The sequence below is a fragment of the Emys orbicularis genome, chromosome 13 (genome assembly GCF_028017835.1).
Source record: "Emys orbicularis isolate rEmyOrb1 chromosome 13, rEmyOrb1.hap1, whole genome shotgun sequence".
In the NCBI taxonomy this organism is placed as follows: Eukaryota; Metazoa; Chordata; order Testudines; family Emydidae; genus Emys; species Emys orbicularis.
Genome location: NC_088695.1, coordinates 42,430,527 through 42,445,047, shown reverse-complemented (window position 1 = coordinate 42,445,047; position 14,521 = coordinate 42,430,527). Strand labels below are relative to the sequence as shown.

Genomic DNA, 14,521 nt, shown 5'->3' with positions numbered 1-14,521 from the left:
GCTCCCAGAACCAGTGGACTCTTGGAGGTTTCAAAAGACTCCCAGTGCACCATGGAGCAGCAAGGAGCCTGTGGGGCTGTTTCATCTTGTCTATGCCCACACCGGTGCGAAGTATTTCAGACAGAAACAGTTTAGGCTGAACCATTTCTTTACCCTGCTGAAAGATTCATCTACTCCATCTGGTTCTTGGAACGTGTCACAGGGTAGCTGGGCCCTTTAATAAAACAGATCCAGCCCTTCCCCCCTCCCTCCATGCCAGTACAGGTGCTCCCAGTTTGTCCAGTTAAGAGGGCAAGGCAGAACTTGGGGCTATAAAGGATCAGGGAGAATTAGAGTTGTGGGAAGTTCTTGAAGAAGGCAGCAGTAGTGGGAGAAGGAGAGGGCAGGGCAAGGCAAGGCATTTGCTGGCTGATCTTCTTGAGCTGGAGCTAAGGGCTAAAGCGAGCTGAAGGCAAGGACAGTGGGAGAGCTTACCTGCTGACATCTCCGTGCTGGAGAGGGCTGAGGGCTAGGTCTACCTGTGGGCTTGTCTGAGATGACTGGTTAATAGCACAGGGAGAGTGATGGCTGCTTCCCTGGTGAAGACAAACTCCCAGGAGAGTGTTGGTAGTGGGATGTGCCTGCTGGGAAGACTGGGGTTACACAACAGCAGGGAGGGCTGGCGTGCTTGTCTGGCAGAAGAGTCTGGGTGTGGTGGAAGATTCTGGAATGTGGTATGTGCTAGGCTGAGGGATTGTATGTTGTGGGATTTGAAAGCCTGCGTGCACTGGGGGTGATAAATGGACTATGTTTTGGGACTCTTGCTATGGCATATTTGCACTATGTCCTAGGGGCTGGTTTCTTGAACCAAGAGAGCCTGTCCTGGAGCCCTTGGGGACTGAGAGAGGCAGTGGGAGGGTAACTCTGGTTAGGGAGGTGCTCAGGGATAAAGGGAAATCGTTCATGTGAATTGGTTTGAACACTTTTGTGTGTGGAAGTGGAGTGTGTCACTGGCATGCTGGGGAATAGATCAGTAAACTTCTCTGCTGCAGACAAAGTGAATGTACCTACCCACTAAACAAAGAACAGTCATACATGATGAGTTCAGCTTCCTGTTCCACAGAATGTGGCTTCAGATGCCAAGCAAGCCTCATTTGTTAACCTGTTAAACTGAACACTTGGGAAAGATTCTTGTCTGTTGTTGAAACAGTGCCCATATTCAATTAAGACTCAAAACAATGAGCCATTACAAATCTGCTGGTTTAGTTCTTCAGATTTCTAGCATCTCACCAAGTCTGGCTCAGCAAATGTAAAACCAAGTGTGCTGTAAGTATTCACCTTAAAAAGCAGGGGGGAAAGGGGTCTTTTACAAAAGCCCCAGTTCATCCTCCTCATCCCCTAGCCTCAGTTCCATTCGAAGAGCGACTGGGGGATACCATTTTGCATAAGACAGAATGGAGCTGTTGTTTCATGAGATTCATTTTACACAATAGTGTGAGAAGCAACCGGTTAAATCACTTCATAGAACTGGTCCTGCATGTGTAATTCCCAGTGGTGAGAGCTAGAGTTTCCAGGTCTGAGAGGGGGAACAGACCTTGTTGCCTCAGACACCAATTTTCTACTAGATGGCTTATTTTCAGGCATGCAGATCCGGTTTGCTTGACCTCCGAGCCTCACTTGCAGAAAACATACTAGCAACAGCAGCCAGTTTAAACAAATTTAAGACAGTTTGTAGGAGACTTGTGTCCAAAACCACTGGCCTTATTCTTGTGTCCCATAGAAATCTTTAGCCAATATGTTGAGAGAGAGTGAGTAGAGTCTCTCTGTCCCAGAATGACACAAGGGGATTGTTCTCCATGGGGCTACACAGTGAAAGAGCAAATAGAAAGGAAACCTAGATCCCCTTAATGTAAAGCACATATGAGGCTGCTTGAATTGGTCATCATTAAAGTGCAAGCACTGATTCTGCAAAATGTGGAAAAAGAGAACACAGAGCCAGCCTCTTGTGTTAAGCTAGAGAAGTCAGAAGCCAAGAAGTCTCCATGGGAAAAGCAGCAGATGGGGAGAATGCTGCCAGGAGGAAATTAATAATAATTTCAGAAGACAATGCAACAGCTTTCAGAAGTGTGATTCCTGGAATCTATCAGTACAGCGCAGACTGAGGGGCAGGAATTCTCAACCATGGCTACATGGCTGTTTCGGGCTGTGAGGCTTGAGCCTGCAACATTCACTCACTCGTTATCTTAGTCACTAGGGCCCAATAGAGCTTTGAAGGAATGAAATTCTAAAGGTAACTTTTTCTTCAGTTTGGGGATACTTCTAAACGGTCTGTGAAATCCAGCATTGCCCTTCCCCCCCACCACTCTTGTGTGAATTTAAGGGCCCTATTCATCATTGTGATATGGCCCTTGCTAGTAGAAAGCAGCTGCAGGGCAGGTGTTGGGGCACTGTGGGGAATTCCTCCAGCACAGGGAGCTCTGTGACTTCACAGGTGCAGGCGGCATTCTGGGACAGGGCATGAGCAAAGGTTGGAAGAGGACTGAGATGTTTGTCGAGAAGCTCTTATGCTCTGGCTATTCTGAATTCCTTCAAAGCTCTATTGCTCCTTTGAAGCAGGAGCACAAATTAGGGCAGCCTCTGAAAGGTGATGGAGAGAGATCTCTGGTGATTGAAACCCTCTTGTTCCCCAGGACAGGTGTGGCAGCTTCCCCCAATCTGCCTCACCAATATACAATTTTCAAGTGGATGTCTTGTATATGCTGTGGGTTTAGCTTTTCCTCATCAACAAAGATATCATGGGTGTTCCTTTTGAAAAACAAATGATGAGTGGATCTCAGTGTTGCCAGCTCATGACTTTATCAGAAATCTCATGATATTAGATGCTTTTCCTAGAGCTCCAGCTTCTGGAGTCAAGTGAGGAGGACAAGAAGACAATCACTTTCTTTTTTAAATGACAACTCAAAGTTTCAGGCTCTCAGTTTTACAGAAAACAGCCTGGAAACATGACCCAGGTACATGCCAACAGCTCAGAAACCAGATGCCAAATAAAAGTTACTCAAAGCTTCTTTTTAAAAAAATTCATGGTTGTGGGGGTATTTTTTGTTTTGGTTTGCTGGATTTTTTTTGCACCCTGACTCCAGACTCTTGAATGCTTGGGGTTGGTATGATTGAGATTTCTTAGGCTTCATGTTGCTAAATGAAATTGTTACTGGAATTAATGACGCTTACTGTATCTCCTTCAGTTTTGGGATGATACAGCGTTATCACTGTATTATTTACATGATGAACACACTGATATTTTTCTAAAGAATGAATTAAAAATAATCCTGTGACCTGAATTGATCATTCACCTGTGGAGGTGAGAGGGTACTTTTATCTCTGTGTCCATCCAGTGTGGGCCTCTCTGAAGCTGCCAATAACAGTGCCAACAGGGGGAGCTGGTTTTTGTATTATGGACAACTGTCCACTGGGAACTGGACCAGACTTGTTACACAGAGGCCAGCCATCTTACTGATAATGTAGATTTCTTTTTTGAGCTTTGAACTTCCATTTTATTTGCTCTTTTTCCTTACACAGTCACAGTCATCTGCAAGTGGAAGAAGAACCTACTAATTCCCTAGCTTGCAAAGCACACAGCAATCCTATTAGTCAGACTGTGGAGTTGAACAGAAAGGAATTCAGTGTTCTTCATCCTTAAAAATCTATTCTGCTGCCTGGTTGGGAATCGGGTGGTAACTTTCCTTCCCATTCCGATCCTATTGCTGCTGGCATAGGACTGAAGCAGGCACTCCAAGTGGTCACTGGTTTTGTGGGTACTTAAATCCAGCCCTGTGTTCAAATGTATCCTAAGAAATTATAGACAATTATTTCTGTTGCTTAATCCTAACTGAAACCTCATTAAAGGTCCAACCTTGCTCCCTCTGAAATCAATAGGTGTTTTGTCATTGATTTAAATGAGACCAAGTTTGGGCACTACGTGATTTCCAGAAAACACTCAGCTGTGTTAGGATTTTTCCTGGAATATCTTGGCACGGTAACCCCCCTGGCTTGTGCTAAACTTTCCAAGAGAAATTGCAAAATTCAGAGGGCCCAGAAGAAATTTATTTCTCTTCCCCTTCCTAAGTGCTTAATGATGTTTCCCTTATTATTTTTGAGATTGCCAACTGTGGCTCATGGTGTTTAGTAATTTCATCCCTTGCTGGAGCTGCCATAGCATTACTGATTTTTGCTAGAGTTATTTGCAGATTTGAATAATTTACCTTACTGCATGTGATACAAAGTCACTGCTCATCAAGGGGCCCCGTTCGTCCCTGCACAGGGATAGCTTGAGTTCCAATTTGTGAATTTTCCTACTTAATCTCTCAACAGGATGAGGGGGTTTCCTTCCCCCATAGAAGACACTATAAATCCCCCAAGATTCTGACTTGGTTTTCCCATCTGTGAAATGAAGCCAACACTCCTCTATCCCCCAGGGAGACTGTGAAGCTTAAGTAATGGCAACATTTTCAAAAGCCACTATTGAACTTTGGGTGCAGCACCTGAGACACCATGCACCTAATCTGCGAAGGTGCTGAGCGCGCACCACTTCAGCCAAAGTCAATGGGAGCTGTGGTTGCTCAGCACCTGTGACAATCACGCCCTTAGATGTCTCAAATTGAGCACCTAAAAACTGTGGCAGTGAAAATCGGTGTCCAGTATTGACTATTTTGCCTTTATGCTTTGTGAAGTGCTTTGAGATCATGGAATGGAGGATGCCATGAAATGCAAAATATTAATGTTTCTTGCACAGCACCTGGGTGGACTGACTCAGGTCATCCAATGCACCAGTAAGGGTATTTATATGGCAAAACTTTTGTAAATACAACTTTTCAAGACTTTGTGATAAGTAGTGGTGGGGAGGCTTAGCCTCAAAAATATTCATCTGGGATATATGTCCTAGTTAGAGCTGTCTGGAAATGCTTTGAGAGCTTGGAATTCCCTTGGAAATTTTCCTGTTGGGCAATTCTGACTTTCCCATGGAAATTTTAAAAATGTAAGAAAGTAACTTTGCCCCAACTTTCTTATTGTTCCCAACTTTTTCCATTTGGGAAACCATTTAGAAAGTGTGTGTGTGTGTGTGAGCAACAACTTTTGACTTTTAAAAGTAACTTTCGCTATTACGTGTTGCACTTAATTCACATTTAAGAATTATGTGCTTTCTCTCTGAAATTAACACTTTGTTACATTTTTCCAACTGGCAAAAGATGGAAAATTCAGTGTGTGTGTGTGTGTGGGGGGGAAGAACTGACAACCTTTAAAATTTATAGAAATTAGAAAACTCTGAAAAATTCCATTTTTTTCCTGAAAAATTTTATTTCAATTTTTTTCCAGGAGATTTCCCCAAAATTGTTCATATTTTCCAGAAAATGAATAATTCAGTTGAAAATTTTTTCTGTGGAAAAAAATGTTTTTGACCAACCCTTCCCCCACCAAACATCTTTTTGTCATAAAATTTGTGACCAAGTTCTTCTCCTGGTCCCACTTCCAGCCTCTCACTAAACTGGTTGGAAAAGTTTAGATACCACTAATATTTTGCTCTAGGGCAGATCCTCAGGGGAAGTCAATGAAGCTCTGAAAATCTACACTAACCAAGGATCTGCCCTTCTGTTCTGTCTGCGTGTTAGAGTAGCCCACATGGAGAAAAGACAGAGCCAATGCTTCTAGGAGTGCTTCGTCATGCTGGAGAGCTGAGTTCAGGTCCCAAGTTTGCCCTTTGCTGTCTTCATTGGAAGGGCCTAGAAGCAGGGCTGGCTCTACCATTTTTGCCGCCCCAAGCAAAAATAAATAAATAAATAAAATAAGTCGCTTGGACTGCCGAAGTACAAAAAAAAAAAAAAGCCGCTCGGACTGTGCTGCCCCAAGAATGGACGGAATGCCGCCCCTTAGCATGTGCCGCCCCAGGCACATGCTTTCTCCGCTGGTGCCTGGAGCTGGCCCTGCCTAGAAGCACCATAGAAACAACACATCCAGCCTCTGGAAGGGCAATGAGCTTCTCAAGTGACCCTACACACACACAATCCATCCCACAAGGGAAGGAGCTGAACCAAAACCTCCAGGGACAAAGAGGACATCTTACCCAGAGGGCAAATTTATTAATTTTTTTAAACTTTCATTATTCTGGGGGCATAATTACTGATTTTTTTTTTTTAAATACTCCAAGTTGTCAATAAAATGTGGTGGCTGGAAGAGGAATTACAATGAAAAATGCTGCTGTCAAACCACAATGTAGACCTCCTTGTTTTTTAGTCCCATTTATTTTTCATGTTGTACCTTTGTATTATTTTGTAATTTAGAAAGCAACCCAATAGTTTTAATAATCACTTGGCACCCCTCTGTGTTTGAGTCCTGGTTCCAAAAGGGGTCTCAAACCCATGCTCAGTGGCTTGCTTAACCTGTTCTCTTCTATTGCTGGTATTTTTATTATTTTTCACACAGTCTGTCTTGAGGCACAGCAGATACTTAAAGGACGAGATGGGTGAGGCGAGGAGAAGTAGCAGGAGAGCTTGAAATGTTTATTACTTTTTTATTGTTTTCTTCTTCTTGCTCTTCCAGTGCAATGTTTCTTGAAGCGGCTTATTAAATAGAATAATTCAAGAGTTCCTGGTACAATGCTTTAAACATGCTCATGGGTGGGTGGGACATATGCTATGTGTAACAGATATTTGTAGCCAAGTGCATATCTAATATTCTGTACGGGATAAGGAGTGTGCCCTCTGGTATCCAAATGTTATGGTGAACATCACACTTGTCTGTATAAACACAAGTTGACATAACTGATGAAGGCTTTTTCCTTTAAATAAATAAAAGCTTTTGATGAGTTTTTGTACTGGATCAGGGTGTGCCTTTACTCCTGTCTTCTTGCCCTAGGGTGACCAGACAGCAAGTGTGAAAAATCAGGACGGGGTGGGGGGGTAATAGGTGCCTATATAAGACAAAGCCCCAGATATCGGACTGTCCCTATAAAAGCGGGACATCTGGTCACCCTATCTTGCCCTGCAGAAATGGCACAAACTCCATGGATGGGGCATTCACAGTGCCATTTGTTTGAGTTTCCTCTACCAACGCCACTACAGTCCCCATGCAGCAATCTATTTACAATATCCTCTGTGTTTTCAGCACTCTCCTCAGGACCAGAGGGGACCAAAGGTCTCCCTTCCCTAAGGCCTTTAGGAGCCTGGGTTCAGCTAGCCCAATTCCTCCCTTCCCCTTGCATTTCCTTCCTGTGTCTCTATCCTTCTGGGCTGATGGGCTAATTATCTCACCTATCCCCCTGCCTGATTATCTAATTATCTCTAATTACCCAGTCAGCTTTCTTCAGGGGAACTAATGGGTGTCGAAGTGATCAGAGTGCAAGCTCACTTGTTCACTCCCTCCCCTCTGTCCCAGATACACAACATAGTTGTCCTGGGTATGTAACATACTCCTAATAATAAAAGCAGGTCCATGTGCAAACACAGATTAGGAGTTTATAATGCAAATGATTCACGTCGCTGAACGTGACCTTGCTTTGGATACGAAGGAATTTTGGAGAATCAAGTTTCAGATAAACGATGTTTCCCTGTATATTTTGTACCTTGTATATAAGATTATACCGTATGTAGTAAAATGAATAGCACCATTTTGCAATTTGACTAACGTTAGTATAAGATCTACTTAAAATTAGACAGTTTTCATATTTACCATAAAAGGCCTGACAATACATATCTTCAGTGTGGGCCACAGCGATTGTGGTACAAACTATTTTGGTAATAACCTCTCTCCCCAAGATAATGTCAAACTTCTCATTACAATTTCTCTCCCTGTAGACATCTGGGCACACACATGGGATCAATGGACTCATTCAATGCACATGGGTTGAATTTAGCCTATTTTCTTATCGTCCACTTTGTTATACCAACGCTTGATTGGAGCTTTCTATCTAAAAACACCCATTGCAGCCCCTGTGTTCTAGTGTTAATCCAGTTCTGACCTCTGGTGGCCAAAGAATTTACAGGCCATTTCCTAAACATTTGAAAATGAGATGGAATGCTCTGTAAATCTTGCAGTTTCCATTGTCGATGGGAGTTTTCTTCAAGCAAATACTGCAGGAGTTGTCCCTGATTTCTATTCCTAATAATACTTTAATTTTTTAAGCATATGTTCATATAGCTGGAAATAAGATGTAAATTTGTCACAGTGAGAGTAATTAACCATTGGAACAATATACCAGGGGCCGTGGTCCATTCTCCGTCACTGACAATTTTTAAATCACAATAGGATGTTTTTCTAAAAGATCTGCTCTAGGAATTATTTTGGGGAAGTTCTATGGCCTATGCTATACAGGAGGTCAGACTAGAGCAGTTCTCAACCAGGGGTTCAGGGCCCCTTGGGGGGGCCGCGAGCAGGTTTCAGGGGGTTCACCAAGCAGGGCCAGCATTAGACTTGCTGGGGCCCAGGGCAGAAAGCTGAAGCCCCACGGCCTGGGGCTGAAACCTGGGGCCCTGAACCCCGCCACCCAGGCTGAAGCCAAAGCCTGAGCAATGTAGCTTCGCAGGGGCCCCGTGGCATGGGGCCCCAGGCAATTGCCCTGCTTGCTACCCCCTAACGCTGGCCCTGGCTTTTATATGCAGAAAACCAGTTGTTGTGGCACAGGTAGGCCGTGGAGTTTTTATAGCCGGGGGCAGGGGGTAGGGAGGGGGCTCAGAAAGAAAAAGGTTGAGAACCCCTGGACTAGATGATCACAATAGACCCTTCTGGCCTTGGGATCTATTAATCTAAATTCAATATTACAGCCTGCGCAACCCACTTGACTCTTAGTCAAGTGACTTTGAAGGCTCTTGGCCTTCATCTTTCTGTGCATGACCTTCCACCTCTGAAATGGGGATAATAATACTTAAATCACACTATGAGGGTTAACTAGTCTTTTTTTTTTGTACAAAACTTTTGAGACAAACGCCGCAATAGCTATGCAAAGCATTGAGTAATATAATAATATTTAGCACCAATATGGCACTTTTCATCCACAGATGTCAAACCATTTTATAAAGGCGGGTGTAGTGGGGCAGTAACCCTGCTCCTGCCCTGACGGGCTTAAAACAGCCCTGGGAGAGGGCTGTGGTAGGGAACCAGGAAGGATAAGCTGATTGGGGGAAGTAGCCACAGGTGGGGTCACACCCCAATCAGGCCTCAGCTGGCCCTTATAAGAGGACAGTGGGCTAGAAGCAGACAGAGAGTCTCTCTCTAGATGTTGAGAGGGATGGGCCTGGCTGCTGGGAGCTGAGCAAGGTGCCTGGAGTGTAGCAGGGCCGGGGGAAGGCAAGAGGAGCTGGGGAGCTCCAGCCTGGAAAACCCCGAGACTGCAGGCCTTGGTAATGGCCAGGAAAGGTACTGGGGTTGCAGAGGGGCAGCCCAAGGGTAGGCAGAGGCAGTAGGTCCAAACCCTCCTTGCTGCTGATGAGTGGCAATTATACTGCCGTCTGCCCCAGTGAGCGGGGGCTAGATAGTGACTGGCAGTAGCCAAAGACTGAGGTGAGGTGGGGATAGGGGTTTTGGGGGTTCCCTGGGGAGGGGAGACCCAGCGAGACTGTGGGGTACTGCCAGGGGGCAGATGCCTGTCATGTCTAAATTAAAGAACCAAAAAAGAATGACTTTTATTGTCTTTTTCTTATTTGAAGCACACCAGCCTGAAATCAGAGGTGCTCTCATAAAGAGTAGCCCAGAGAGTCTAGCAATCATCAGAATGTGGCTTTCATGGGAAGTTGAATTTAAATATGAGTGTACATTTATACAGGTAATTTGTTTTCTCCGCATACACTGAAATACTGCGTGGGAAGGTTGAGAGAGCTCTCCCAACAAAGGGAACAAACAATCATAGCTGAGTTAGTGCAGAATCACACAGTTTCATCAGAGAAAGAAGCTGCAATGATAGCGACACAACATAGCAGCACAAAAGGGTTAAGCACAAATCAGCAAAGGTCTGAGTCCTTTTCTTGAGAGGTAAAATAGAAAAATATAGATGTCAATAAAAGCTACTTTTATACATTGAGCCAGGGAGACCATTGGATCACTGCACTCTATGGTGTCTATTAATTAGTACTGGATTAGGACATGTAGCCATGTGATTCTGGGGAACTTTAATCCATGGACTATTGATACAATAGACCAGGGGTAGGCAACCTATGGCACGGGTGCCGAAGGCAGCACCCGAGCTGATTTTCAGTGGCACTCACACTGCCCGGGTCCTGGCCACTGGTCTGGGGGGCTCTGCATTTTAATTTAATTTTTAATGAAGCTTCTTAAACATTTTAAAAATCTTATTTACTTTACATACAACAACAGTTTAGTTATATATTATAGACTTATAGAAAGAGACCGTCTATAAACGTTAAAATGTATTACTGGCACGCAAAACCTTAAATGAGAGTGAATAAATGAAGACTCGGCACACCACTTCTGAAAGGTTGCCGACCCCTGCAATAGACCATGACGTTTGTCATTGGGAGCTTGTGTAGACAAGTGATACTGTCTAATCTGTCAATTAAATGGTATTATCCAAGTGATGTGCAGTTTGAAGAGTAAGCACAAATGCTAGCTATCCTCCTTACACAAAGCAGTTATTGACACTGCATGCACAGAGCTTGCTTTTAAGTCCTCTGCACTGGCTGTCCACATATTCATTTTTAAATACCCATAGCACCAAGTTGACACAGCAACTGTAAGTCAAATTAATGAAAATTGCAGCAAGCCCAGGTTACTAAACTAAAATGAGATGGTCAATAAGAAAACTAGATTAAATAACTTAAAATTATTTAAAAGTAAAAGGCAAAGTAACAAAAAGCCCCCCAAATCTCTACAATGCACAACACATATTTTGGGCTTTGTTTCAATATAAGTGTGTTTGGTCACTTTGTCTTCAGGCCAGATCATTGTATTGTTAAAGGTTCAGCAGCTTTTCAAAGCCTAGCAAATGCCAAACTCTATAAAATCTGTCATGAGGCAAAGTCTCAAGAGGCGGGTTGTGAGCCTGGGGCCCTGTCCATACTAAAGTTGAAACTAGGTAAGCCAGAGCGTGTTCTCAGTGCAGTACTTGAATGCAAGGTGCTAACACTGGTTTTTCTGACCAGCATAGACAAGGTGATCCATCTTCCTAGCCCTGTTTTCAGATTACCAACCCTTTACCATCCATGAATAGATGACCTATATAACTCTAATCACTGAGGCCATCAAGGGGCAAATCCTGCTTACTGTACTCACAAGCAGGACTGGGCACTATGGGCCTGATCCTCTACTAATATGCATCTTGTGTAGTTATTTACCCCTGCACAGATGCGTCCAGAGCAGAACGGGAGCATTTTGCATCTACTTTGCATTCTCTCTGCACAGCTGTAAATTACTGCACAAGGGGCAAGGTAGGGGAGAATCAAGTTCCATGGCTGGAATTCTCAGAATGGCTCAGCACACACAACCACGGCCAGATTTTCAAATGTGCGCATTAGGTGCTGAGCTTTTTGGAAAATCAGGCAGTGTCACAATTGGAGCTGATGGGCTCTAAATGCTCTTGAAAATTTGGCTGTGGTTGTGGGGGCTGAGCGGTTTAAAATTTGGCCTCCAGCTCTTTAGAAAACTTGGGGCCCCATGTCTGGATGTCAAAGATCTTTGGGAAGCAGAGGTGGGAAATAAGAAGATTTAGGAATAAGCCAGGTCATTCACTGAGATCACTGGGACCTGTTCCTCGCTCCAGGAAGATGGTACGGTCAGCATGAGCTAAGCTATTAGCTGTCTCAGGCCCAAACCTTTAGAACCTTGTGTATCCTAGTTAAATTTACTGTAGACCCTTCCTTAGGGAAGTGAGGGAGTCCCAGTATTGTAATGAAAGCCCAGGTGCATGTCAGGGTTAGTCAAATAACAGGCTATGCTGACAAATTTTTAAAGCCATTTTAATTATATTTTCCCCCCTGCTGAAGCTGATTCTTCTCCCAATGTCTCTATTCCCTTTTTACTGTTATGGGATAATTCATATAATCCTACATATCTGTCTTGTGCTGGGCAAAGCAGACTTCATTAATGTCCCCTACAATGAAAAGAGTATAATTTATGCTTTTTAATTATAGATTTCCAGGATTACGGTATATTTTTTTAAACTCGCCAACATTAACAGTATAATACTAGGCTTAACTAAATTGCTGCCTTTTCTCCTTTATAGTAGATGTAGATCAAGCTTTAATGCTTATTATCTGACATGCTAATTAGCATACTGACTCTAAGAAAGGTCACACCTATATTTTCCCCTACCACATACAAACCATGGGTTTGACTGTGTTCTCACACCAATGTAAAACCACAGGGCCTACGTGACAGGGTTCGTCTGTCCCCTTCAGGGTTGTAGGGCCTGTTATATTCCATCTAAATTAATACATGGGCTAAAGGTGTTAACGTAACCCAGTCACCTGAAACAGTGTTAAACCAGATTTGGGATTAGGTATACAGAGATCTCAGCCTGCTCAATTCATGGCAAACACTGCATTAAAAATCATTTTAACCTTTTATTAAAGATAAAGAAAAGAGGGAAAAACATCTTAAATGTAAAGTATTAAATCAGACTTTCATTTTAACAACATCCCTTGTTCCCTTTCTCTTTAGCTGCAGAGAGTTTTTAGACTAAAAAAACCCTTGTTTGACAGTCTCTTAGATGGTATCAAAGATGGTAATAACTGTCCCTTTGGGGGGAAAAGAAGTTTGTTGAAATGGGCTAGAGCTATTGTTGTAAATGTCCAATCCCATTTCATCCTAGGTGGTGGTTGGGATTCAGCTGGAACCAGAATGGTGGTGAAATTGTCTGGGTCCCTTTGTCTGGCCTGGTCTCTTCCGGACATCTCTTTGTCTTCACTACCCGCCGATCCGGCGGGTAGCAATCGGTTTTTCGGGGATCGACTTACCGCGTCTAGTGAAGACGCGGTAAAATCGATCCCTGATCGCTCTGCCGTCGACTCCGGAAATCCACCTCGGCAGGAGGCGGCAGCGGAGTCGGCGGCAGCGCAGCAGCGGTCGACTTTCCCGCGTCCTCACCGCTAGGTAAGCCGACCTAAAATACGCAACTTCAGCTACGGTATTCACGTAGCTGAAGTTGCGTATCTTAGGTCGGAACCCCGCTGCAGTGTAGACCTAGCCTAATCAGGATGATGAAGGCCCAGGGGATGGTGAGGGTGGCAGTTTCTTTCTTTAAGGACATGCAAAGGAAGTTGTAGGTGGAATAACTCTTCCCCTCATTATTTTGTACCCCAGTTAGGGCTAGTTTTTGGCACACCAATTTTGGTTCACTGATTCACTTTTCTTATTTACCAGGCATGATCTTAACACAGTCCTTGAATTGTATTAGGAAGCCTTTCAGTTTGGGCTAATTCAGTGTCTCCGTCTCCCTTTCGTACCTTTCCCCATCAACGTTGTTGTTATAGGTTATTGTGGTAACTTATGAACTTACACTCACTACTTTATAGCTGAGCTTATAGGGAAAATTTGGTAGGCCCAATTATCACAACAGGCCTACCAATCCACAAAACCACCCTTGTCCTCGTGGTGTGGTCCCTTTAAGTTTTGGTACCCAAGAATCCAGAAAAATGACAAAGGCAGATATGGGGAAAGAGGAAGCAACTCAGAGAATAGTCTTTGCTTGGGGAAAACCTGTGCTTCTATTCCTTGAAGGGCTCAGGGCCAGGAGCCTTGTAGAGTGGGTGGGGCAAGGGTCTTCCCCAACCAACTGGAAAAGGCCTTTGAGGAGGCAGAGCTCTGTGCCTGATTGTTACAGAACCGGGCACATCTTTTCCCATCTTCTGTAACTTCCGGAATAAAAGTGTGAGGAAGAAAACTTGCTGAATAGTTCTCCTTCCTCCCCCAACTCCTCCCAGTTTTTCAACTAGCTAGTCCAGTCCACTGGTTTGAAAGCAGAGGTGATGTGTATGGAGGGGAGGGTCACGTGCGCCCCAGATTTCTGCTGGGTTTATATGCTCTGCCCTGAACCCTGCTGCATACCACCAGAGCCTTTAAATTGTGCCCTCCCCCCCACTATCAACAGTTATGTGTCATCTCTGTTTGAAAGCCTAGTTAATGCTGTATATGGTATGTGGACAATCAAGGCTATGCAACCAATAAAGAGGCACCTGCAATTCCAGTTAAAGAATAGGAGCAGCCATCCATTTAGGCCTGGACCCTGTGAGTCCTGTGCAGTCAGCAGCATGATACTGTTGCTTTCAAGACCCAGTGTGAATGGAAACCTGATTTTTTTTTTGTTGACCCAAGCAGGTAGCCAACTGTGGTGGGTCTAGTGGGTTGTTTCCCTAAGGAGGAGAAGTTGCTGATGGAATCACGTATCTCTTTGATGTAGTCCTGTTTTATTTACAAAGAATGGATGAAATCCAGCTTCACTGAACGAAGTAGGAATCCAGCAACAGGAGACAGAGGCTTTGAACTGTGAGCAAAGAAACTTTCAGCCATCATGTACCCAAACACAAAAGGTCTCCTTAACTTTTTC

General features: G+C 44.0%; 1 protein-coding gene across 1 annotated transcript in view; it reads left to right on the top strand.

Annotated features, from left to right (window-relative positions):
- PECAM1 (platelet and endothelial cell adhesion molecule 1) overlaps positions 1–14,521 on the top strand; it is a 76,575-nt gene that overhangs the window by 55,746 nt on the left and 6,308 nt on the right. Inside the window, exon 16 of the mRNA XM_065415330.1 lies at positions 12,637–12,700. Within this exon, the coding sequence (XP_065271402.1) occupies positions 12,637–12,700 (64 nt within the window). The remainder of the gene's footprint in view (positions 1–12,636; positions 12,701–14,521) is intronic.